Genomic DNA, 13211 nt, shown 5'->3' with positions numbered 1-13211 from the left:
GATATCACTGAATATTTCCCTCTCTCAATGTATTGAATTACCTTACTTATATGGAAGATGCTATAGTTGCATTGGAAATAGGTGCTTACAATAAATCAGTTTGGAGTAAAAAGAAGATGAAAATTTCTAAGCAACAGACATCACAAATAATAAAAAAAAAAACTATAGTAAGTTAACAGCAGAAGAAACATGACTAAGTAGACAACACTTCATATTTGGTAAACATAGCAATGATAATGCCTTGAAAAGTTGACTAAACTTTGCGTTTATTAAACAGGGCTGCTGACTTGAGAAAGAAAATGATTCATGATTTTTCACTGCAACACTTCAGAACTTTAAATCTATAACCCATGAAAGGGTGCAAGAGCAGTTTGAATATATGCTGAGCTTAATTACACTTAATGTGAATTATTCAGAAATGCAGCAGAGAGACTAAAAATTTATTTCGTACAAAGAAGCTTGACATTTTAATTGGTCCTTCAGAAAAGAGACAAAACAATTTCCTCTCAAGAAAATTTACATCTTCCCCATCAAAGCAGCAGCCTTAGCAAAGCAGAACTTCATTAACAAGATTAATTATCATGCCAGTGCCTGCCTCATCAGGTGTGCAGCCCAGGTGAAAAACAGAATGCAAAGCGATGAGTAACATCGTTCCTAACGTTCAACATTGATTCTATGATTCAAAGAGAAAATGTGACAGATTGAGGCCACTGTACCTTGGTCATTAGCCATTTTGTCAGGGTGCTCAACTGCAAGAAAAAGACAATATCATTAGACTGTGACAGCTCCTAGTAGCCAAGCTGACATATCAAATCAACAATTTTCTTAGCAGGTTTTCCTATCAAGTTGCTGCTCGCCTGCACTTTTGGCAGATTGATTGGGACAAAGAGAGATATTTTACCTTTCCCTGTTCAAAGAGATTCTGAGGAACAGAGAAGACAAGTACAAGTCACACTGTGTTTCACATCAAAAGTAGTCACAAGTTCTTAAAAAAATTAAGCAATTAAAAATGTATATTTCCTCAACTTGTTGGTCTCTGAACTCAGAAGCGTCATCTGGGAAGTTTAATTAAGCTTGGAAGTAAGTGAAAGAGAGAGACTGTTCCTTGAATAATTGCATACAAATCACCTACATATTGGAAGCTAGATCTGAATTATAATGTTATTGTTTCAGCTTTTTACAAAAAAGGATTTAAATTATGTACATTTTTTTGTATAATAGTTACACAAACGATGGTGTGATTTGAAGTGCACCAGACAAGGCGTCAGAATTCAATAGACACACTGAAAGCTCTTCTGAACTGTTAGCAGCTCTCAGCATTTTATTAAATGATAGATAGTATTAAGCTTCCCTTCAGATTCAGAAATAACTACCATTATGGAAAATTATCCAATTTTTAGGTTAGTAAAATTTTAAAGGAATTTAAGCTACAGGATATTAAAAAAAAAAAGATTTTGACACATCTGAGTTTAAGTAGCTGAGTAAGCAGCCTATAAATGTAGGGTGTTTTTTAAAGGCTGGTCTATTCTCCCTTTGAAGAATACTACATTACTTGGTTACCCACCTTCAGGTTATGACCACCATGTTATCCCATGGTTTAGTTTACAAGATGCTGCCATGAACAATAAAGGCCCAAGATGGTGAAAATTTACATGTAGTACAATGACATTAGTGTGTCTATTTCTGATAACAATGTCATCAGCACCTGTTATCACTGTAACTCTCATTAGTACTTATGAAAGTTCCATGCCTGCAGCAAAGGAAAAACAGACCCCTGAATGATCACCATGCACTCAACTATTTTAACTATGTTAACAGAGAAAAATGTATAGAGTTGTACATACTCACTCAAAGTTTCCAGAAATCTTTTGGGGAGAATGGGTTTCCCTGCTGAGTCATATCTGGGATTATGACCTTCCCCAGAGAACAAATTTATTTATAAAAACGTTAAACTCTTGATTGAAACTGCAGTTACCTCATTCCAAATATTTATGACATTTAAAAGCTGACCTCAACTTTTTCTACCTTCTTCGAGTTATTAAGAAGATGTAAGCTCTGTGACATCTACAGTGTCGTGAAATACTGCTGTGGTGGTTCAGCAGGTAACATTTTTCTCTGGCGGGTCATAAAGGTTCATGTTTTGAACAGCTTAGGAGCAAGGATTTGCTTTTTAACCACCACTCCAATACAGCATTAGAGGGCACTCTAATGCTAGAAATGCTGCCTCATATCAGCTTTGACAAACAGAAATGGGACATCAGCAATATGTATTCCTGATGTCCTGCAGCAAGTCCCCAAATAAAGACTTTCCCTGCTTATCTTGGTATAATGGCATTGGTAATATCTGACAAAATTGAAAAGCCAAGATAATTCTCTTTCTCTCCTTTATATAAACAACTGACCATCTATTTCATTCATCCTTGAAATAAAGCCTATAGATGTACAGATTTGTACAAAATGCACTATGTGCATTTTCATATTGTTATCTAGGCATGCTGGTTTATTTTTGTGTGTGATATTAATAAACAGTTCAAATACTATTATTTTATTTGCTTCACTGAAAGTTCAGTAGCAAATTATGGGCTGTTTCTAAATTGAAGCTGAAATTTAGAATCAAATTATGTTTCAGTTGAAAAGAGGTTAAGTACAGTTCTGAGATTAATCAGTTTCTGCTGCAGGTGAAAAAAAGTCATTAATAAGTTAATTTGAAAGAATGAGGGGATCTTCTACTGATTGGACACTACTACATTCAGACTTTCGTAGCTAGCCTTTTCATAAGGCAGTCAGAAGTAAATTCCACACTGGAGTTGCTTCCCTATCTTGCTAAATGGATTCCAGTTACTTTACTTCAGAAATGTACCATTTAATGTTATTAATTTACATACAGTAAATCTTGTGGAACATTGAGATTGAAGTTCTGCTTTCCCACTTGTTACTGCATGCACCTTTAACTTCTAGAGGAATCCATGTCAATAAGCAGTTTAATATTTCAACACATACAAATAAAATTTACTTCTAATTTTCTTTATATTTTTTTCAGGACATCTAATGAAATCAACTGGAACTTGTTCACATAAGAACTAAATAAAACCTGAACACCTGATTCAGGTTTTGATCCATAATATATAACAGTAAAAAAGTGACGCATTCCCTAGTAATTAATTATGGAGTAGATGATAACATCTCAGACCCTCATCTCCTCCAGTCACATAAGAACTGCCTGGTAATGCCTGTATCAGAGCAATTATGTCTTAAATTATGAATATGACTAGCCAAAGAACACATAGGCTGATCCTCAGCTGGAGTTATGACAATTTAATACAACTGGAGATCTCTCCATTGGATTACATTGTTACCAATGGATCTGAGGGGAAAAACCATGAGCACTTTTGCTTATCTGGCAGTGATATTTACAATAAAAGGTATCTGATCTCACACAGATCACTGCATTTTTCATTACTAAAGGCATGTTACTGTGAAAAAAAAATCAGCTGCAGTTTTATACCTGACTAGGGGCTTGGTTCCTTGAAAGAGCTTTGTGTGCTATAATATCTTAAATCAGATAAGGGGTGACATTATAGATGTTTGATGCTTACTTAATTCCTTGTGGTTTAAAATATCTTGTGATCAAAACATAATATTTGCCAACAGAGCATTCATTACCATAAATCACATGCATATCTCCTGTTAATAATCATTAAGGTCAGGAAAGCAACATTTTTGCATAATTCAGAATGCACTCAAGCCTTCAGAAGCTCTTTTCATCTTATATGTAGAGACAGATTTGTCAAAAATCAGCTGATTATTATTGAACATGACATATTTAGGGTGGATAACATTAAATATTCATGTCAGAGTATTAAACATAGTCCTTGTAGACTATTACAAGACGTAACAAATGTGTAAATTTATCTTTTTGGTATCTCTTGATTCTCTCTGATATAGACTTCATTTCTCAAATTAATTTTATGGTACTCTGTGTAAACACTACAAAGTAGGTGATATCTAGTCCATTAATCTTTTTGTTTAGTTAGATATCTGAGTCTCTGTATCTTTTGATGTCTCATTACTCTGTCATTATTATATTTTGATTCTTTGACTCACTTTAAATTCTCTCTAGCAGAGTTCTTTTACTTGGCACAAACTGAGAGCATGAAATTAAGTTGGCACCCATCTAGTTGATAGAGACTAAGCACTTGCAAAGTGCTTTCTATTCACATTTCATGGTAGTTGAGAATGAATAATCAGGATCCTACAAATAATTAATTCAGAGTGAAACCAGACTCGGACAAGTAAGTCCTGAAAATCTGGATAGACTGTGATAAGCTCTGAACAAATTGATACATTCCCCCCACCATTTTTCTGATTCATTTTAATTCACTAAAACTGTTATATGAGGGTTTTCACAGTTAGCCTGAATATTTGGTAACATGCTCTAAATACACATAGATAACGGCTAGCCCTCTGCCAATGCTGCTGAGTGCACTGGCCCATTCATTCTGATGCTTCCTTAATGGTAAATGCTAGGGACTGCCTGAAAATGGAGTCTCCCTTCCGTCCTTCAAAAGTAGCAGGAGTAGGAAAAATTACATTTCTGTTCCAATATTTGTTAAATGCTGAACTTGCATAATACCTCTTTCCTACAAGGAAAACAAGGATGATATATATGTAGATCTACAAAGTATTGCATATGAATTATCTTTTTGATCAGTCTTTTTTCCTGGGCTTTCATATATATGTTTAAATTAAAGATAGGCCTGAAGCAGAATATTGGAGCCAGACGTCCCTCTTACTCCCCACAAATGGAATTGGGTCGGAAACCTCTGATCAGAGCTTTTCAGCTCTGGCCCATCTTCATTTTAAGCAGCTTTCTGTCAAGACATTATTTTTTATACTCAAAGCTTTAGAATTTTTGCTTTGGAAAAGCTACAGCTCTACTATATGTGACCCCAGTTTCCTAAAATAGGCACATAGCTTATGTCACTCTATTTGTTTCCTTAATGAATTGCCTTTTAAAAAAGAAGACTTTATACTGTCATGCAACTACATGAGTGACAGTTTCGAACATAAGGTGCACAGTAATATGGTCTACCTTTTCATGGCTAACATTGTAGGGGCAGACTGTGACAGATCTTTGCATGTGTGGATTATCTCTCCACTTCGACTTCCTATGGGGCCAAACATGGTTGCAGTCCAGACTTCCAGTGAGCACAGGCACTGCTCCTCATTAACACATGCTGAGGCACAAGCCATTGAAAAGGTCCCCCTCATCTTGTTTTTCCTTCACGCTGGCCAGCAAGAGAGATATCTGGCACAGGCCTACAAATGGTTTGTTCCAAGTAAGAGAGAAAATTCCATATGTACCCAATTAGACTGTGCCTCTGACAGTGTTGATCTGTTCTTTAATTATTTTGTATTTGTTTGATCAATTAAAAAGAAGGAAATCATAATTTTGTATCCTTATTTTCTAGATATGTGAGTGAGTCGCTACTAGTTCTTTACAGCCACCAACAGAGATAAAATAAATATCAAAGTGAAACAGTGTCTCACCAGAGAAATTGCAATCATGTGCAATTAGCTTCCTTGCTCATGGGAGGAAGTTGAATAATGTCATAGTTTTTTTACCCAATGGTATGCATGTGAATACAGCTGCTGCATTATTGTGGTGTTCATTTTTGTCTATTGTGCTGCTAGCTACAGTCTCTCAATAATAGTTTCAGAGTGCCTTCTAGAACTTTCTTATTACATTAGCATAACGGACTCCTAGTGTCACTGAAGTAAACTGCAAACATTGAAACATGAGTATATTGTACATCTCATTAATATCCAGCTATCTAAGAGAAAAGTTCAAACCTTTCAGAGTCCGGAAGAGAATAGGATCAGAGAGCGGTCCCACTCCTTTGGCATTGCGAGCTTGGATTCTAAAGTAATACACTGTATCTAGGTTGAGGTCCATGATTTGATGAGTAAGTCGGTCACCACTGATTGACTCCATAACCCAGTCATCAATTGGAGCATTCTTGTCCAAGGTGTAGAACAGAATATAAACTGCATAAACATTGTCTTGGTTAGTACATATACTGTATTTTACAAACCATATTCAAAATTCAAATTTCAGACATGATAAATATTTTCTATTTCACCTACATTAATGACATTAAAATCTATTTTGATGAATGTTATAAGAATTAATGTATAATTTTCCTATTTCAAGATCAGAGTATCAATAGCAGTATTCACTGCAATATAAAATATAGGATTAACGATTATGGAAATACCTAGCAAGCTTTATTGTGTTATACTGTGTCAAGTATCAGAGGGGTAGCCGTGTTAGTCTGGATCTGTAAAAGCAGCATCTGTACTGTACTGTACTGGAGCAGGACATGCATCTGACAAAGTGGGTATTCACCCACGAAAGCTCATGCTCCAATACATGTGTTAGTCTATAAGGTGCCACAGGACTCTTTTCTGTGTTATATTGGTTACTCGTACATTGCATCATCAAATTCAGACTCGTTATCCAGTATGATATCAGTCATAAATCATATGAGATACGTCTTTAGTGTTTCAGGGCTGGAATAAAAGTAAACTAAATAACTAAATAACATTGATGATGAACATCATTTAGTGGGTGCTCATAAGAAACCATGCAATATTTCCTGGTAACTATATGGTAAATCTATTTGAAAAACCCATGGTAACTCATTGTAATGCTATCACTGTATCTCAAAATCCCCAGGAAAATAAACTGAACCGCCACTGTAGGTAATTTGATTTAATCTTAAGTGGTGCACAGGAGCCTGTCCAAAAGTGAATACAGCTGACCCGCTAAGTAATGATGACCATAATGTAATTAAATTTAACCTCCTGGTAAGGGGGGAAATAGCAAAGAAACCCACCACAGCAGCATTTAACTTCAAAAAGGGGAACTAAACAAAAACGAGAAATTAAAAGGAACAGTTACAAAAGTAACATGCCTGCAAGCTGCATGGAAACTTTATTAAAAAGAACATAATAGAGGCTCAAACTAAATGTATACCCTACATAAATGAATAAAAAAAAACCAGTACAAGGACCAAAAATGTCACCATGGCTAAACAACAAAGTAAAAGAGGCAGTAAGAGGTAATATTTAAAAACTAGAAGTAAAATCCTAGTGAGAAAAATAGAAAAGAGCATAAACTCAATCAAGTTAAGTGTAAATAATTAGGCAGGCCAAAAATTTTTTGACAAACAACCTGCAAAGGATACAAACACTAAGAGCAATTTTTTTAAGTACATCAGACACAGGAATCTTCCAAAACAATCAGAGGGGCACTGGATGATTGAGGTGCTAAAGGATCACTCAAAGAAGACAATGCTGTTGTGGAGAAGCTAATTTTTTTTTTTCATCAGTCTTCACTTCCAAAGATATGAGGGAGATTCCCACACCCAGGCCGTTCTTTTTAGGTGACAAATCTGAGGAATTGTCCCAGACTGAAGTGTCAATAGAGGAGATTTTGGAACAGATTGATAAATTAAACAGTAATACGTCACCAGAACCAGATGGTATTCACCCAAGGGTTCTGAAGGAAAATGCAGAAATTGCAAATGTGAAATTGCAGAACAACTAACTGTGGTATGTAATCTACCACTTAAATTAGTCTCTATATCAGATGACTGAAGGATAGCTAATGTAATTCTGATTTTAAAAAAGGATCCAGATGCAATCTCAGCAATTACAGGCCAGTAAACTTAACTTACCTAATTTCTTGCCTAACTTACCAGGCTAATTGAATGCAACTATAGTAAAGAACAGAATTATCAGACACATAGATGAATACAACATGTTGGGGAAGAATCAGCACAGCTTATGTAAAGGGAAATCAAGCAGTTTATTAGAATTCTTTGAATGTGTCAACAAACATGTGGATAAGTAAAAACGATGAGAAGTCCTTGTGGCACCTTAGAGACTAACAAATTTATTTGGGCATAAACTTTCATGGGCTATAACTCACTTCATCAGATGCATGGAGTGGAAAATACAGTAGGCAGTATACATATTACAGCACATGGAAATAAGAGAGTTGCCTTACTGAGTGAGGGGTCAGTGTGTTAATGAGGCCAATTCAATTACAGCAGATGTGGCCCATTTCCAACAGTTGACAAGAAGGGGTGAATATCAACAGAGGGAAAATTATTTTTTGTAGTGACCCAGCCACTCACACCTAATTTCATGGTGTCAAGTTTGCAAATTAGTTCCCGTTCTGCAGTTTCTCATTGAAGTGTGTTTTTGAAGTTTTTTGTTGAAGAATGGCCACTTTTAAGTCTGTTATTGAGTGTCCAGGGAGACTGAAGTGTTCTCCTACTGTTTTTTGACTGTTACAATTCTTGATGTCTAATTTGAGTCCATTTATTCTTTTGCAAGAGACTGTCCACTTTGTCCAATGTATATAGCAAAGGGGCATTGCTGGCACATGGTGGCATATATCACATTGGTAGATGTGCAAGTGAATGAGCCCTTGATGGTGTGGTTCATGGGGTTAGGTATTATGATGACATCTCTTGAATAGATATGCGGACAGAGTTGGCAATGCAGTTTTTTGCAGGGATTGGTTCCTGAGTTAGTGTATCTGTTGTGTGGTGTGTAGTTGCTGGTGAGTGTTTGGTTTAGGTTGGGGGGCTGTCTGAAAATGAGGACTGGCCTGTCTCCCAAGGTCTGTGAGAGTGAGGGATCATCCTTCAGGATAGATTGTAGATCCTTGATGATGTGCTGGAGAGGTTTTAGTTGGGGGCTATAGGTGATGGCATTCTTTGTTGGGCCTGTCCTGTAGTAGGTGACTTCTGGGTCTATCTGTTTCTTGACTTCTCCAGATGGGTATTGTAGTTTTAAGAACGCTTGATTGACAGAGCCAGAAGGGTACCCAGAAGTCACCTACTACAGGAAAGAGAGTGAGAGTGATTGCTGGACCCAGACTAGGAAGGAGTTTAGTCTGTGAAAGAAGCTTATCGGAACATTCTGAAGGTGAGATTTACCTGCATTTAGTTTCCTAATGTATTAGGCTTAGACTTGCATTGTTTTTGTTTTATTTTGCTTTGTAATTTAATTTATTCTGTCTGTTATTAGTTGGAACCACTTAAGACCTACTTTTTATATTTAATAAAATCACTTTTTGCTGATTAATTAACCCAGAACAAGTAATTAGTTCCTGGGGGAGCAAACAGCTGTGCATATCTCTCTATCAGTGTTATAGAAGGTGGACAATTAATAAGTTTACCCTGCATAAGGTTTATACAGAGTGAAACAGATTTATTTGGGGTTTGGATCCCATCTGGGTGCTAAAGACAGGAGCACTTCTTAAGCTGTTTTCAGTTAAGTCTGCAGCTTTTGGGGGACGTGCTTCAAACCTAGGTCTGTGTTTGCAGCAGGCTAGTGTGTCTGGCTCAACAAAAGAGGGTACTGAAGTTCCAAGCTGCCATGGAAAACGGGCTCAGAGGTAGTCTCAGCACATCAGGTGGCAGTTCATAAGGGGGTTTCTGTGACCTAACCTGTCACAGAGTCATTTTGGATATTTTTCTGAAACCACCTGCTTAATGTGCAATGGCAGTCAGAAAGGCTAACAGAATGTTAGGAGCATTAGGAAAGGGATAGATAATAAGACAGAAAATATCATAATGCCACTACATAAATCAATGCTACACTCACATCTTGAATACTGCGTGCAGTTCTGTTTGCCCCATCTCAAAAAAAGATATATTAGAATTGGAAAAAGTTCAGAGAAGGGCAACAAATACAAGTAGGAACGGTGGCGTTTTTATAGTGGAGGTGCTGAAAGCCACTGAACAAAACAGCAAACTCCCATATATGATGGAAACCACTTCACACCAGGGGATGCTGCTGCACTCCCAGTACCTCTACTCCCAGCACCCCGATTAGCAGTATGGGACAGCTTCCGTATGAAGAGAGATTAAAAAGACTGGGGCTATTCATCTTGGAAAAGAGGCAGCTAAGGTAGGAATTGATACAGGTTTATCAAATTATGGATGGTGTGGAGAAAAGTGAATAAGGAAGTGTTATTTACCCTTTCACATAACACAAGAAACAGCGATCACCATTCTTATGTTCTTATGTAACTTATAAAATTCCACCATATAAAGCCACAATAATTGTAAAACACACAAAAAATAAAAAATAAGTATTTATATATAAAACCAAAGTGACTAAAATCACAAGAATTGTACTATGAGCAAATTAAGTCCCTGATCCGACAACCAGACCTATGACGGGACCTTCATGCTTTTGTGGACCCCCACCAACTTACATGAGACTCCACATGGGTAAAGATGGGTTTGGTTAGGATTGCAGGATTAAGCCTTATGGTATTATCTTAAAACATAAGATGCAAGCCCACAGAAACAGAAATTATAGTATCCCTTAGAATAACAGAACTAACGTGAAATAACAATTGCCTATAGAAATAATTTCCTTGACTACTCTAATTCTTGGGCAACTTCTTGTGTCTAAATCTTCAGCAGGTGCAAATCAACATAAATATCATCATCAATATCCCTCTATTGACTTTAAAATAAAATAATCTTTGCAAGCCCCTGTTTCCAAATGAATTGGTGTATTAATGCATGGAAAAATAATGTCAGAATGAAAGGCCATGATTGTACTTTTAAGATTTTTGCATTGTATGATAGGGTTATGTTTACAGGATTGTATGCAGTTATTTAGAGGTTGTTCTAACTATGAAAGTTCTTTGTAGTCATGTATCAGTCAGCCCATTTAGGTTTGTCTTTGTGATGATGATATGAGTGTCATGTGTCAGATATTACCTCTACTATGTAACATATTACAAACCATTCAATGGGATTAGTCACATTAATAAAGTTACACACTTGCTTAAGTATTTGCAGATATAGAGTTTTGGTTGTTTTGCCTTTGCTTGACATTTCTAAATAACATTTGGCCACTCCTGGCTGCATTAAAGATTTTCTGTAAGTCTCATTTTTCAAACAATTCCACAAAGAAGAATAGTCGTCCATGGATATTTTCAAGCAAAATCAGCTCTCACAACACTGTAAATAAGAAACTTCATTAAAGTTACTGCCTTTGATTCTTCTCTCACTTACACTTATGGAAATCAGGAGTAATTCTATTTAAGACAATGCAGTTACACAGCAGAACAGAGAGAAGACTCAGGACCACTGACTGCCAATTAAAATGACCATTTTTTCCTCTGAAATTGGGTTAATATTAGAAAAACCATTTTCTGTGAAAATGCTTATCTTTAGCATGCCTTTCTTTTGGATGTGGTCATTGAGTGTAAAGTACTGAATATAATGTACAGGGAAATAATGAATGGAGTATTTCCAATCTGAGGTGTATTATCCCTGGGAAACTTCCTGACAGAACCCAATATACCTTATTTTACTGGTAATACTGGACCAGATTCTCCACTGGTGTAAACCACCCTAGTTCTACCAAAGCCAATGGAAATATGTTGATTTACACAGGATGAGAATCGGATACAATAGGCTTTGAATTACTCACATCTAATTTATATTTAGAAGGATTCTTGTGCCAACATTTATAGTTCAGGATGCTTGAGCGATGTGTGTCAGGAATTATTAGTAGTATGGTGACATACACAGACTATCTCTGACATACAGAAAATATGCTGCATGACTTCCAAATGTCTAACCCAATAGTTTGTGTTAATTAAACCATTATGTGCACATTTTTAAGTTGAATGCTATTTGTCATAATAATTATATGTCTCTTAGATGTGTATTAAAATCCTAAAGTGATCATTTAGATGCAAAATCTCTGATAGAGTCTATTATATCTTTCATACTAAATTAACACTATGTGCTTGTAATGGATGCCTTAATTATGCATTGATGTTATCAGCAATATTTTGAACAATAAAATTTGTCTTTGTGAAGCATCCATTAAGTTCAGTCCTTGTCAGTCAATATTAGAGTTTTTCTGATCATCAGTGCTTTAAATTGTTATTATAAAGTTCAACATCTACAACAAATCCTACCATTTATGTGTTGTACTAAGCAACCTATCATTATATACTTTATGTATTACATTATTGACAAACAAGCTACTTTTTATTAGTCATTTCTAATTGCCACCAGAAGACCTTTGCTTGGAATTACTACATTTAGAAAGTATATTAATGCCTTCAGCAATGAAAACTAAAGGATTTATATTCTCTCAATTCTCCACCTCACAGTAACGCCGGCACTGAATTAACAACTAACACAACTCAGCACTTCTATGAGAAAAAAAAGTAAGTTCAGATGAAATATTATAGTGGAAACAAACAAAGATGTAAGAAGAATAACTGAGGAATGAAACCAGAAAGTGAAGAGAGCTGTAAAATAAAAAGATAGACATGGGATAATAAAAACATTTACCAGTAATTTTTCCATTGGCTTCTAATGGAGGCTGCCAGCTGACAATGACAGCTCGAGGTTTCCCTTCCCGAGTAATGACTGTCAAATCCTTGGGTGCAGAGGTTGGTGCTTAAAAGAATGGAAATAATAGAACACAAACAATCAGATTCTCAGCTATATACTTGTTTTCCTTAAAATGCTACATCAGTCATAAGCTACTCATTCTGCATTTACCTCTTTTCTTAGATCTGCTCATGCATTACAGATACATTCTCAGGTAATATATGTTGAGAACTAAAACCTAGATTTTTAAGGGAAACTATTGTATGATTCCATTGGTTATGGGTACTTCTGGAAATGTGGATCCTTTTTATCTCATTCCATTTCACTTTGGTTCTCATCTTTCATGCATCAGTGTGGTATTTAAGCACCCATTTTACATGTTGGGGTCTCAAGGCATCACCATATTTAATATTAATACCACTGCTACTATCATATTACAAAGATATTTTAGGTGCCTGTCACCATGTATGAAATGAAAAGAAAATACATCTAACATGAAACATGGATATAGTAGCAATACGTGTAACATGGGTATAGTAGCAAAGTCCTGGGAGTATTGTGTAAGAATAGTACAAAAGGAGTCCTAAATAGAGCAATATATCCCATTAAATATAGCAGGCTGGGTCTGTGAGTGTATTGTGCCTTCTTTATGCTGCATTTCCATTGCATGTTTGCCACATAATCTTGCAGAGTGGCTTTGGGATGGATCATTTTAGGCTTACGGATGATCATGGGATCTTCTGGTGGTGTACGGAC

General features: G+C 36.0%; 1 protein-coding gene across 2 annotated transcripts in view; it reads right to left on the bottom strand.

The window, feature by feature from the left end:
- Window positions 1-13211, bottom strand: part of DCC (DCC netrin 1 receptor) — a 933783-nt gene that overhangs the window by 82869 nt on the left and 837703 nt on the right. For both annotated transcript variants that reach the window (XM_050944636.1, XM_050944637.1), the window contains exons 19-21: window positions 12414-12521; window positions 5854-6048; window positions 717-749 (exon numbers count right to left, since the gene is read on the bottom strand). In XM_050944636.1, coding sequence (XP_050800593.1) covers window positions 717-749; window positions 5854-6048; window positions 12414-12521 — 336 coding nt within the window. The remainder of the gene's footprint in view (window positions 1-716; window positions 750-5853; window positions 6049-12413; window positions 12522-13211) is intronic.

The sequence above is a fragment of the Gopherus flavomarginatus genome, chromosome 3, assembly GCF_025201925.1.
Source record: "Gopherus flavomarginatus isolate rGopFla2 chromosome 3, rGopFla2.mat.asm, whole genome shotgun sequence".
Taxonomy (NCBI): Eukaryota; Metazoa; Chordata; order Testudines; family Testudinidae; genus Gopherus; species Gopherus flavomarginatus.
This window is presented reverse-complemented; position numbering and strand designations above follow the sequence as displayed.